General features: G+C 43.5%; 1 protein-coding gene across 1 annotated transcript in view; it reads left to right on the top strand.

The window, feature by feature from the left end:
- The window catches only part of crebrf (creb3 regulatory factor), a 34,685-nt gene that overhangs the window by 21,446 nt on the left and 739 nt on the right, over positions 1-12,500 (top strand). Inside the window, exons 5-9 of the mRNA XM_061899239.1 lie at positions 1,243-2,297; positions 2,375-2,572; positions 8,999-9,188; positions 9,272-9,345; positions 9,417-9,536. Coding sequence (XP_061755223.1) covers positions 1,243-2,297; positions 2,375-2,572; positions 8,999-9,188; positions 9,272-9,345; positions 9,417-9,536 — 1,637 coding nt within the window. The remainder of the gene's footprint in view (positions 1-1,242; positions 2,298-2,374; positions 2,573-8,998; positions 9,189-9,271; positions 9,346-9,416; positions 9,537-12,500) is intronic.

The raw sequence follows: 12,500 nt of genomic DNA, 5'->3' as shown, positions 1-12,500 counted from the left end.
CAAATATAGCTACAAATGTACATACAGCTAGCCTAAATAACATGTTAGCATCGATTTATATGGCAGTCGTGCCGCCACCAAATATGTCTGATTAGCACATATGTCAATAACATCAACAAAACTCACCTTTGTGATTTCGTTGACTTTATCATTGGAAATGCATCTGCTTTGAGAGTCGCAGGGTATCCATACATCTCAGTGCCATGTCTGTCGTAGCATCGCCGGTAAAATGTGCAGACCAAACGGGACTTTCGGATCTTTTGACACTGGTGTAACTTAAATCCGTCGATTGGTATGTGTTTGTTTGGCATTAAATGTGGGTGGAGGGAAAGGCTGGATGCAAATATAGCTACAAATGTACATACAGCTAGCCTAAATAACATGTTAGCATCATTTATATGGCAGTCATGCCGCCACCAAATATGTCTGATTAGCACATAAGTCAATAACATCAACAAAACTCACCTTTGTGTTTTCGTTGACTTTATCGTTGGAAATGCATCTGCTTTGAGTGTCGCAGGGTATCCACACATCTCTGTGCCATGTCTGTCGTAGCATCGCCGGTAAAATGTGCAGGAGCAACTTAAATCCGTCGATTGGTAAATGTTTGTTTGGCATTAAATGTGGGTGTAGGGAAAGGCTGGATGCAAATATAGCTACAAATGTACATACAGCTAGCCTAAAATGTGCAGACCAAACGGGACTTTGGGATCTTTTGACACTGATGCAACTTAAATCCGTCGATTGGTATGTGTTTGTTTGGCATTAAATGTGGGCGGAGGGAAAGGCTGGATGCAAGTATAGCTGCAAATGAGGCATAACGATGCAATATGTATATACAGCTAGCATGTTACTCCACGTAAGTCAACTTGAATCCGTTGAATCCGTCCCTGATCGTGTTGTTACACCCTCCGACAACACACCGACGAGGCATGACGGAAAACAGTCGAAAAAACGGAAAATAACAGAGCTGATTTGACTCGATTTTTGTAATGTGTTTGAGAAAATGCTGGATTGACTACCTCGCTCCGAGAGGAAATAATAGAAAGGCGTTTAATTCGCCAAAATTCACCCTTTTAGAGTTCGGACATCGGGTTAAAAAATATATGGTCTTTTTCCTGCTTACATAGGTCTGCTGATAATGTTCCCCTGTAACTGTGTATGTGTGTGTGTGTGTGTGTGTGTGTGTGTGTGTGTGTGTGTGTGTGTGTGTGTGTGTGTGTGTGTGTGTGTGTGTATTAGATACACTCGCCTGGCCAGCTGTGACATTTGGGGCACCAAGGAGGTGGACTTCCTGGGAATAGACGACTTTTCCAGTCCTTACCAGGACGAGGAGGTGATTGGCAGAACTCCCACCTTGGCTCAGCTCAACAGCGAGGACTCCCAGCCCGTCTGCGAGGTTCTTTACCCGCCGGTCGACCTGGGCGCCCCTGCACCGCCGCCGCAACCCGCCTGCCCCAATAAGAGACCCCCGCTCCTCGGCTCGGGCCCCGGCCTTTCCCGGCCCTCCGCGAGCTCCTCCTCCTCATCTCGCCATTCCCGGAATCTCCTGCCGGACTTCCCTGAAGGCTTCCAGAAGGCCACCAGGCCGGTCCCCTCCAGCACCGAGACCATGACAAAGACGCAGCCCTTCCTGAGCGCCGCCCCGGACCCGGGCCACGTTCCGCTCAAAGCCCAGGGGCGAGCCTGCAAGATGACGGCCCCCGCTTCCGGAAGCTTTGACTTTGTACGCAAAGCTAAAGTCCGCGTGAGCGCCGCTCTTAAAAATCAGGCCGACGCCCCCTCCCAGACTTACCTGGAGAGGTTAGCCGCCCCTCCCGACAACGTGGCGTCCACCTCCGGCAGCTTCGAGAGGAGGGCGGAGCCAAGCAGGAAGAGGGAGACGCCGTCGGAGTGGGCCACCGCCCCTCAGCTGGCCGAGGCCAGCCCCGAGGGCGGAGCGTCGGTGGCGGGGAGCGTGGAGGCTGCGGGCGGGGTTAGCGGCGGCGAGGGCGCGGACGTGGTGGAAAGCATTGAGAAGAGCAAGGAAGAAGAACACAACTACTCGCTCTTCCTGACCCGAAGACGCCTGGCGGGAAGAAGCCAGTCCTACCTGGAGGAGGAGGAGGAGGAGGAGGAGGAAGAAGAAGAGGAGGAGGAGGACGACGACGAAGGCGACGGCCTGGAGCTGGACGATGAAGACCACGACGAAGGTTTCGGCAGCGAGCACGAGCTGTCCGACAACGAGGAAGAGGACGAGGACGAGGACTACGAAGCCGACAAGGACGACGACATGAGCGACGCCTTCTCCGAGCCAGGTAGGCGCTCGCCCTCGGCGACTTCCGGCCCGCGAGTCTCACCCCCCTCTCCTTTTTCCCCCACCCGCCGCCGCCAGGCTGCGACGCGGCGCTGATGGACGACGAGAAGGGCGTGACGGCGGGCGTGTCGAGCAACAAGCGAGGGAAGCGCCGCTACTTCTGGGAGTACAGCGAGCAGCTGACGCCCTCCAAGCAGGAGCGCATGCTCAAACCCTCCGAGTGGGACCGCCACACGTTGCCGAGCAACCTGTACCAGAAGAACGGGCCCCTGCACGGTGAGACCCTCGTGCCTCCAAATGTTGGCCCACTTTTACACGTAGCAAATTGGGACGACGCTAGAAAAGTGTACACAGTGTACTCATTGAAGTGTACTGGGAGAACTAGTATTCATTTTGTTAATCCATCCATCCATTTTTCTACCACTTGTCCGTTTTTTTGGGGTTGCGGGGGTGCTGAAGCCTATCTCAGCTACATTCAGGCGGAAGGCGGGGTACACCCTGGACAAGTCGCTACTCATCACAGGACCTACACAGATAGACAGACAACATTCACACACTAGGGACCATTTATTGTTGCCAATCCATTTTTTTTAATTTTCAATCAATTTAAAATAAAAATAAAAAAATTCAATAAAAAAAAAACTATAGATGAAACAAAATATTAATCAAGTTTTTGTTTTTTTAATTGTCAACGAAAATTAGGTATAAAATAAATTATATTAAAAAAATAAATACATTTATGTTTTATTTTAATAGTTTTTTTAAAATTATTAATCGATTAATTTTCGAAAATGGGTTTTCTGAAAAATTCATCGATTAAAATTTTTTTAATTTGTGAAAATTATCAATCAATTTTTCTAAAAAAAAAAAAAAAAAAAATCGATTCAAGAAAATTATCAATTTTGAAAAGATGTTTCACCGAAAATTAGGAGTCGATTTATAAAAATATATTTTTGTTACAAATTTAAAAAAAATTAGATTTAAATCTATTTTTGAAAATTATGAATTTATTTTTAAAAAATCATTGATTTAAGAAAAAAGTAATCAGTTTTAAAAAATATTTCACTGATTTTTGAAAATGAGAAATTCCATCCATCCATCTTCTACCGCTTATTCCCTTTTGGGGTCGCGGGGGGCGCTGGTGCCTATCTCAGCTACAATCGGGCGGAAGGCGGCGTACACCCTGGACAAGTCGCCACCTCATCACAGGACCTACACGTATAGACAGACAACATTCACACACTAGGGACCATTTAGTGTTGTCAATCCATTTTTGAAAATTATGAATCAATTTAAAAAAATTTCAATAAAAAAAATAAACAATAAATGAAAAAAAATTATGAATCAAGTTTTTTTTTTTTTATTGTCAATGGAAATTATGTATAAAATAAATTGTATTTAAAAAATAAATAAAAATTTTTTTATTTTAAACGATTTTTTGAAATTATTAATCGATTGTTAATTTTCGAAAATGGATTTTCGGAAAAATTCATCGATAACATTTTTTTTAAATTTGTAAAAAATTATCAATCAATTTAAAAAAAAAAAAAAATCATCAATTGAAGAAAATTACACATTTAAAAAAAAATTTTCACCGAAAATTAGGAGTCGATTTATAAAAATACATTTTTGTTAAAAATTTCTAAAAAATCTGATTTAAATCCATTTTTGAAAATAATGAATTGGATTTTAAAAAATACCATCAATTTAAAAAAAAGTAATGAATTTTAAAAAAATGTTTCACCGATTTTTGAAAATTTGAAATCGATTTATAAAAATATATTTTTGTGAAAAAGAAAATAATTCCAATTTAAATCGATTTTTGAAAATTAAGATATGAAACTGGGGATAGGTTGATTGACAACACTAAATGGTCCCTAGTGTGTGAATGTTGTCTGTCTATCTGTGTTGGCCCTGTGATGAGGTGGCGACTTGTCCAGGGTGTACCCCGCCTTCCACCCAATTGTAGCTGAGATAGGCACCAGCGCCCCCCGCGATCCCAAAGGGAATAAGCGGTAGAAATTTGATTGATGGATGAATCGATTTTTTTTTTCAATTATCAGTTTAGGAAAACATTTAATACATTTTTTCAAAATGTTTCACCAATTTTTGAAAATTGGAAATCGATATATATTTTTGTTAAAAAAAAATCTATTTAAATCGATTTTTGGAAATTATGAATCGATTTAGAATCGGATGTGAATCGATCTTTTTTTGTGGTAGGTTTTAAATAGTGCTAACATCCGTGGCTAAGTGCTAACATGACTCTCACCATTACATTTGATTCCCGTTCTATTCAAACAGCTTCTCGCCATGTATTGTTTGGTATAAAAGTAAAAAAAACACAAAGACGGCCTAAAAACGTATTTTCTTAAAAGGAAAAAGGTAACAACAGTTTCTTGAAAACTATGAATCGATTAAGAATCGGAATAAATAAGAGCAGCAGCAATACATATATTATGTAATTAAAATGATCTGTGCGCTGTCACACTAAATGGAAGATACGTGGTGGCCATCTTGGTGGGGGCAACTGCCATTTAAAGCAATGCAATATGTTGTATATTAAAAATAAATAAAAGGGAACACATTGGATAATTGGTTCCGAATCTACTCGTGACCAATGACAATCAGCTAGTTATAATTCTTTTACAAACCCCGTTTCCATATGAGTTGGGAAATGGTGTTAGATGTAAATATAAACGGAATACAATGATTTGTGAATCCTTTTCAGCCCATATTCAGTTGAATATGCTACAAAGACAACATATTTGATGTTCAAACTCATTAACTTTTTTTTTTTTTTGCAAATAATAATTAACTTAGAATTTCATGGCTGCAACACGTGCCAAAGTAGTTGGGAAAGGGCATGTTCACCACTGTCTTACATCATATTTTCTTTTAACAACACTCAATAAACGTTTGGGAACTGAGGAAACTAATTGTTGAAGCTTTGAAAGTGAAATTCTTTACCATTCTTGCTTGATGTACAGCTTAAGTTGTTCAACAGTTCGGGGTCTTGTTGGTCTCGATGGGAGACATGTCTGGACTGCAGGCGGGCCAGGAAAGTACCCGCACTCTTTTTTTTACAAAGCCACACTGTTGTAACACCTGGCTTGGCATTGTCTTGCTGAAATAAGCAGGGGCGTCCATGATAACTTTGCTTGGATGACAACATATGTTGCTCCAAAACCTGTATGGACCATTCAGCATTAATGGTGCCTTCACAGATGTGTAAGTTACCCATGCCTTGGGCACTAATACACCCCCATACCATCACAGATGCTGGCTTTTGAATTTTGCGCCTATAACAATCCGGATGTTTTTTTTCCTCTTTGTTCCGGAGCACACCACGTCCACAGTTTCTAAATATAATTTGAAATGTGGACTCATCAGACCACGGAACACTTTTCCACTTTGCTTTAGTCCATCTTAGATGAGCTCGGGCCCAGAGAAGCCGGCGGCGTTCCTGGGTGTTGTTGATAAATGGCTTTCGCTTTGCATAGTAGAGTTTTAACTTGCACTTACAAATGTAGCGACCAACTGTAGAATAGAACTACAGTGCAAAATCATACATAAAACCATAAGAACGTAGATAAATAGATAAAAATATATAAAATTGAATTATATTTTTATATAGCGCTTTTCTCAAGTGACTCAAAGCGTTTTACATAGTGAAACCCAATATCTAAGTAACATTTTAAAACCAGAGTGGGTGGCACCGGGAGCAGGTGGGTAAAGTGTCTTGCCCAAGGACACAACGGCAGTGACTAGGATGGCGCAAGCGGGGATCGAACCTGCAACCCTCAGGTTGCTGGCACGGCCGCTCTACCAACCGAGCCATACCGCCAAATTCACAAAAATACCAAGCCTACAGCTTGTGTTCAGTGATACTATTGCTCTCGGGTAAAAAGTGTTTTTAAAACGGTTTATCCTGCATTTTATTGTCCTGTGTCTCCTGCCTGAGGGCATCAGTTCAAAAAGTTTATGTCCAGGGTGAGATGGGACCTTTAGGATATTTTGGGCCTTTTTTGAGGCACCTGAAACTGTACAATTCATCTAGGGAGGGAAGAGAGCAGCCAGTTTTTATGACCCTCTGTATTTACTGACAGTGGTTTTGTGAAGTCTTCCTGAGCCCATGTGGTGATATCCTTTACACACTGATGTCGGTTTTAGATGCAGGGATCAAAGTTCCGTAATATCATCGCTTACGTGCAGCGATTCCTCCAGATTCTCCGAACCTTTTGATGATTTTACGGACCGTTGGTGGTAAAATCCCTACATTCCTTGCAATAGCTCGTTGAAAAAATTTTCTAAAACTGTTCGACAATTTGCTTACAAATTGGTGACCCTCGCCCCAGCCTTGTTTGTGAATTACTTAGCATTTCACGGAAGCCGCTTTTATACCCAATCATGGCACCCACCTGTTCCCAATTAGCCCGCACACCTGTGGGATGTTCCAAATAAGCGTTTGATGAGTATTTCGGGACGGCGTGGCGCAGTGAGGGAGTGGCCGTGCGCACTCCCTGGTTCAAATCCCACCTAGTACCACCTTCTTCACGTCCGTTGGGTCCTGAGCACGACACTTCACCCTTGCTCCTGATGGGTGCTGGTTAGCTGCCTTGCATGGCAGCTCCCTCCATCAGTGTGTGAATGTGTGTGTAAATGTGGAAGTAGTGTCAAAGCGCTTTGAGTACCTGTGTGTAAATGTGGACTCGTCAGACCACGGAACACTTTTCCCACTTTGCATCAGTCCATCTTGGATGCCGGCGGCGTTTTTGGGTGTTGTTGATAAACGGCTTTCACTTTGCATAGTAGAGCTTTAACTTGCACTTACAGATGTAGCGACCAAATGTAGTTACCGACAGTGGTTTTTCTAAAGTGTTCCCACGCCCATGTGGTGATATCCTTTACACACTGTCACTTTTTGATGCAGTACCCGCCTGAGGAATTGTCAAAGCGCTTTGAGTACCTTGAGTACCTGTGTGTATATGTGGACTCGTCAGACCACGGAACACTTTTCCCACTTTGCATCAGTCCATCTTGGATGCCGGCGGCGTTTTTGGGTGTTGTTGATAAACGGCTTTCACTTTGCATAGTAGAGCTTTAACTTGCACTTACAGATGTAGCGACCAAATGTAGTTACCGATAGTGGTTTTTCTAAAGTGTTCCTACGCCGATGTGGTGATATCCTTTGTATGAATCCATCTTAGATGATCTTGGGCCCAGCGAGGCCGGCGGCGTTTTTGGGTGTTGTTGATAAACGGCTTTCACTTTCCATAGTAGAGTTTTAACTTGCACTTGCAGATGTAGCGACCAAATGTATTTAGTGACAGTAGTTTTCTAAAGTGTTCCTAAGCCCATGTGGCGATATCCTTTACACACTGATGTCACTTTTTGATGCAGTACCGCCTGAGGAATTGAAGGTCACGGGCATTCGTTGTTGGTTTTCAGCCTTGACGCTTACCTGCAGTGATTTCTCCAAATTCTCCCAACATTTTGATGATAATACAGACCGTAGATGGTGAAATCCCTAAATTCCTTGCACAAGCTCGTTGAGAAATGTTGTTCTTCAAGGGTTGGACAGTTTGCTCAAGCATTTGTTCACAAATTGGTGACCCTCGCCCCAACCTTGTTTGTGAATGACTGAAGCTGTTTTTCTACCCAATCATGGCACCCACCTGTTCCCATTTAGCCTGCACACCTGTGGGATGTTCCAAATAAGTGTTTGATGAGCATGTCAGTATTTTTTTCCACCTTTCCCAACTTCTTTGTCACGTGTTGCTGGCCTCAATTTATAAAGTTAATGATTATTTGCCGAAAAAATAAATGTTTATCAGTTTGAACATCAAATATCAATCAATCAATCAATCAATGTTTATTTATATAGCCCCAAATCACAAATGTCTCAAAGGACTGCACAAATCATTACGACTACAACATCCTCGGAAGAACCCACAAAAGGGCAAGGAAAACTCACACCCAGTGGGCAGGGAGAATTCACATCCAGTGGGACGCCAGTGACAATGCTGACTATGAGAAACCTTGGAGAGGACCTCAGATGTGGGCAACCCCCCCCCTCTAGGGGACCGAAAGCAATGGATGTCGAGCGGGTCTAACATGATACTGTGAAAGTTCAATCCATAGTGGCTCCAAGACAGCAGTGAGAGTCCCGTCCACAGGAAACCATCTCAAGCGGATCAGCAGCGTAGAGATGTCCCCAACCGATACAGGCGAGCGGTCCATCCTGGGTCTCGACTCTGGACAGTCAGTACTTCATCCATGGTCATCGGACCGGACCCCCTCCACAAGGGAGGTGGGGAGATAGGAGAAAGAAAAGAAGCGGCAGATCAACTGGTCTAAAAAGGAGGTCTATTTAAAGGCTAGAGTATACAGATGAGTTTTAAGATGAGACTTAAATGCTTCTACTGAGGTGGCATCTCGAACTGTTACCGGGAGGGCATTCCAGAGTACTGGAGCCCGAACTAAATATGTTGTCTTTGTAGCATATTCAACTGAATATGGGTTGAAAAGGATTTGCAAATCATTGTATTCTGTTTATATTTACATCGAACACAATTTCCCAACTCATATGGAAACGGGGTTTGTAAATCCTTTTCTGTTTTGGTACTTGTTGCCTGCCAACTGTACGCGTGCGAGTATTGCCAACGTCGACGTTGATCATGTGACGGCGTCCTCGCGCAGGCAAGTACATGCTGAAGAAGTCTCGGCGTACGGACGTTGAAGACCTGACCCCCAATCCCAGGAAGCTTCTTCAGATCGGCACGGAGCTGCGAAAACTCAACAAGGTGATCGGCGACCTGACGCCCGTCAGCGAGCTGCCCTTCACCGCGCGGCCCTGGTCCCGCAAGGAGAAGAACAAGCTGGCGTCCAGGTGAGTGCGCGGACACACACACACACACACACACACACACACACACACACACACACACACCTCACAAGTGTGTGTGTGTGCAGGGCCTGTCGTCTGAAGAAGAAGGCCCAGTACGAAGCCAACAAGGTCAAGCTGTGGGGACTCAGCACCGAGTACGGTGAGTCGGCTCGTGTCTCCGTGGCAACCGCGACCAACTTCCCCGCTCACTTCCTGCCGTCCACCCCTCAGACCGCCTGCTGTTCGTCATCAACGCCATCAAGGAGGAGATCGTCGCCCGCGCGGAGGACTCGTCCCCCCGGCCCAGCAACATGAGCGACACGCTGGGGCGACTCATGCAGGAGACCCTCGGTGAGACGGAGCCTCTCGCTGCTCATGCTAACGTGCTAATGTTGTTTTTTTTTAGACAATTTTGCTGCGGTAAACATCATAGTTACAACTTGATAGCCTGACACATGTTGGCTGTAAACAGGCTAATGTTAGCATGTGAAAATTTTGCATGCTAAAGTTAGCATGTTAAAATTTTGCATGCTAAAGTTAGCATGTCAAAATTTTGCATGCTAATGTTAGCATGTGAAAATTTTGCATGCTAATGTTAGCATGTGAAAATTGTGCATGCTAAAGTTAGCATGTTAAAATTTTGCATGCATGTTAAAATTTTGCATGCTTACTTATTCAGCACATTTTGCTGCCGTACACCTCAGAGTCACAACTTGATACCTGACAGATGCTAACTTTTTAAGCCAATTTTGCCGCCGTACGCCTCACTCACATTTGGTACCTGACAGATGCTAGCTGTAAACGTGCAAATTTTAGCGTGCTGACTTTTTTTGTGTGTGCAAATTTTGCTGCCATACGCCTCACTCACATTTGATACCTGACAGATGCTAACTGGAAACATGCTAATGTTAGCATGCTGACTTTTTGTTGTTGTTGCCAATTTTGCTCCCTTACACCTCACTCAAATTTGGTACCTGACAGATGCTAACTTTAAACATGCTAAGGTCAGCATGCTAACATTTTAAGTCAATTTTTCTGCCGTACGCCTCACTCACATTTGGTACCGGACAGATGCTAACTGTAAACATGCTAATGTTAGCATGCTGACTTTTTTTTGTTGTTGCCAATTTTACTGCCGTACACCTCAGTCACAACTTGATACCTGACAGATGCTAATTTTAAACATGCTAAGGTTAGCGTGCTAACTTTTTAAGCCAATTTTGCTGCCGTACGCCTCACTCACATTTGGTACCTGACAGATGCTAGCTGTAAACATGCTCATTTTAGCATGCTGACTTTTTTGGTGTGTGCAAATTTTGCTGCCATACGCCTCACTCACATTTGGTACCTGACAGATTCTAACTGTAAACATGCTAATGTTAGCATGCTGACTTTTTGTTGTTGTTGCCAAGTTTGCTCCCTTACACCTCACTCAAATTTGGTACCTGACAGATGCTAACTTTAAACATGCTAAGGTCAGCATGCTAACATTTTAAGTCAATTTTTCTGCCGTACGCCTCAGTCACATTTGGTACCGGACAGATGCTAACTGTAAACATGCTAATGTTAGCATGCTGACTTTTTCTGTGTGCGAATTTTGCCGCCATACGCCTCACTCACATTTAGTACCTAACAGATGCTAACTGTAAACATGCTAATTTTAGCATGCTGACTTTTTTTGTGTGTGCAAATTTTGCTGCCGTACGCCTCACTCACATTTGGTACCTGACAGATGCTAACTGTAAACATGCTAATGTTAGCATGCTGACTTTTTGTTGTTGTTGCCAATTTTGCTGCCTTACACCTCACTCATATTTGGTACCTGACAGATGCTAACTTTAAACATGCTAAGGTTAGCATGCTAACTTTTTAAGCCAATGTTTCTGCCGTACGCCTCACTCACAGTTGCTACCTGAGAGATGCTAACTGTAAACATGCTAATGTTAGCATGCTTACTTTACCATCCCAATTCAAGGCTTGGAATTGGGGGTTAAATCACCAAAAATGATTCCCGGGCGCGGCCACCGCTGCTGCTCACTGCTCCCCTCAACTCCCAGGGGGCGATCAAAGGTGATGGGTCGAATGCAGAGAATAATTTCGCCACACCAAGAGTGTGTGTGACAATCATTGGTACTTTAACTTTAAAGGCCTACTGAAAGCCACTACTAGCGACCACGCAGTCTGATAGTTTATATATCAATGATGAAATATTAACATTGCAACACATGCCAATACGGCCGCTTTTATTTACTAAATTACAATTTTAAATTTCCCGGGAGTTTCGTCTTCGAATGATGACGTGTACGCAAGACGTCACGGGTTGTAGCGGACATTATTTTCCAGCCCGATCCAAGCTATAAGTAGTCTGCTTTAATCGCATAATTAAACAGTATTTCAGACATCTGTGTTGCTGAATTTTTTGCAATTTGTTCAATTAATAATGGAGACGTCAAAGAAGAATGCTGTTGGTGGGAAGCTTTAAGCCTTTAGCCACATAAACATAGCCGGTGTTTCCTTGTTTAAAATTCCCGAAAATGAAGCTTAACTATGGATCAGAGCGGCCAAGCGAACATGTCAACTGGCAGTTTTCGATGAGAAAATTGTGGTAATAAGTCGCCTCTTACCGGAGACATCAGCGGAGCTTCCGTCCTGCTGCAGCTGCCGTGACTTCCCTCAGAGACTCTGGCGTCAATACACTTGTGGCCACACCCCTCCGATTTTGAGGTACTATTTAACTCACTAAAACACTAGGAACACAATAGGCAGATAAGGGATTTTCCAGAATGATCCTAGTAAATGTGTCTAATTACATTAGATAGTACTTTATTTATTCCGTCAGGAGAGTTCCTTCAGGAAAATTACAATTTTCAGCACAATCCCATTCAAGATCAGACCAACATTACAGGGAGACAGAACAGGATCGCTGACGGGTCTGCCGGCTTCCAGCGCCCCTTACAAAAAAATGAGATACAGGTAAACAAGGGTGGGGGAATAGAAGATTAAAATAAAATTTAAAAAATCGGTCTTAGCCTGGGCCCTGGAGTAGGGGTGCAGACTGAGGCCAAGGGAAAAAAACAACTCACAGCCATAGTACACATCCCTCTTACATGTGTGTAAGAGGGAAACATCAAAGGACATTAAAGCAGCAGATACAAGCAGACACTTCTACATACAGCTATGAATAAAAAGTAAAAGAAACATATCCACTGTGATGGCCTCTGCGGTGTTCCACGCCATCGTCTGCTGGGGGAGGAGGGAGCATGGCCAGAGACAGAAGCAGACCCAAACAAAGCAACCAAGACAGCCGACTCCACT

Source organism: Nerophis ophidion, linkage group LG04, assembly GCF_033978795.1.
Source record: "Nerophis ophidion isolate RoL-2023_Sa linkage group LG04, RoL_Noph_v1.0, whole genome shotgun sequence".
Classification (NCBI taxonomy): domain Eukaryota; kingdom Metazoa; phylum Chordata; class Actinopteri; order Syngnathiformes; family Syngnathidae; genus Nerophis; species Nerophis ophidion.
Note: the sequence above shows the minus strand (reverse complement) of the source record. Positions and strands in the feature narration are given on the sequence as shown.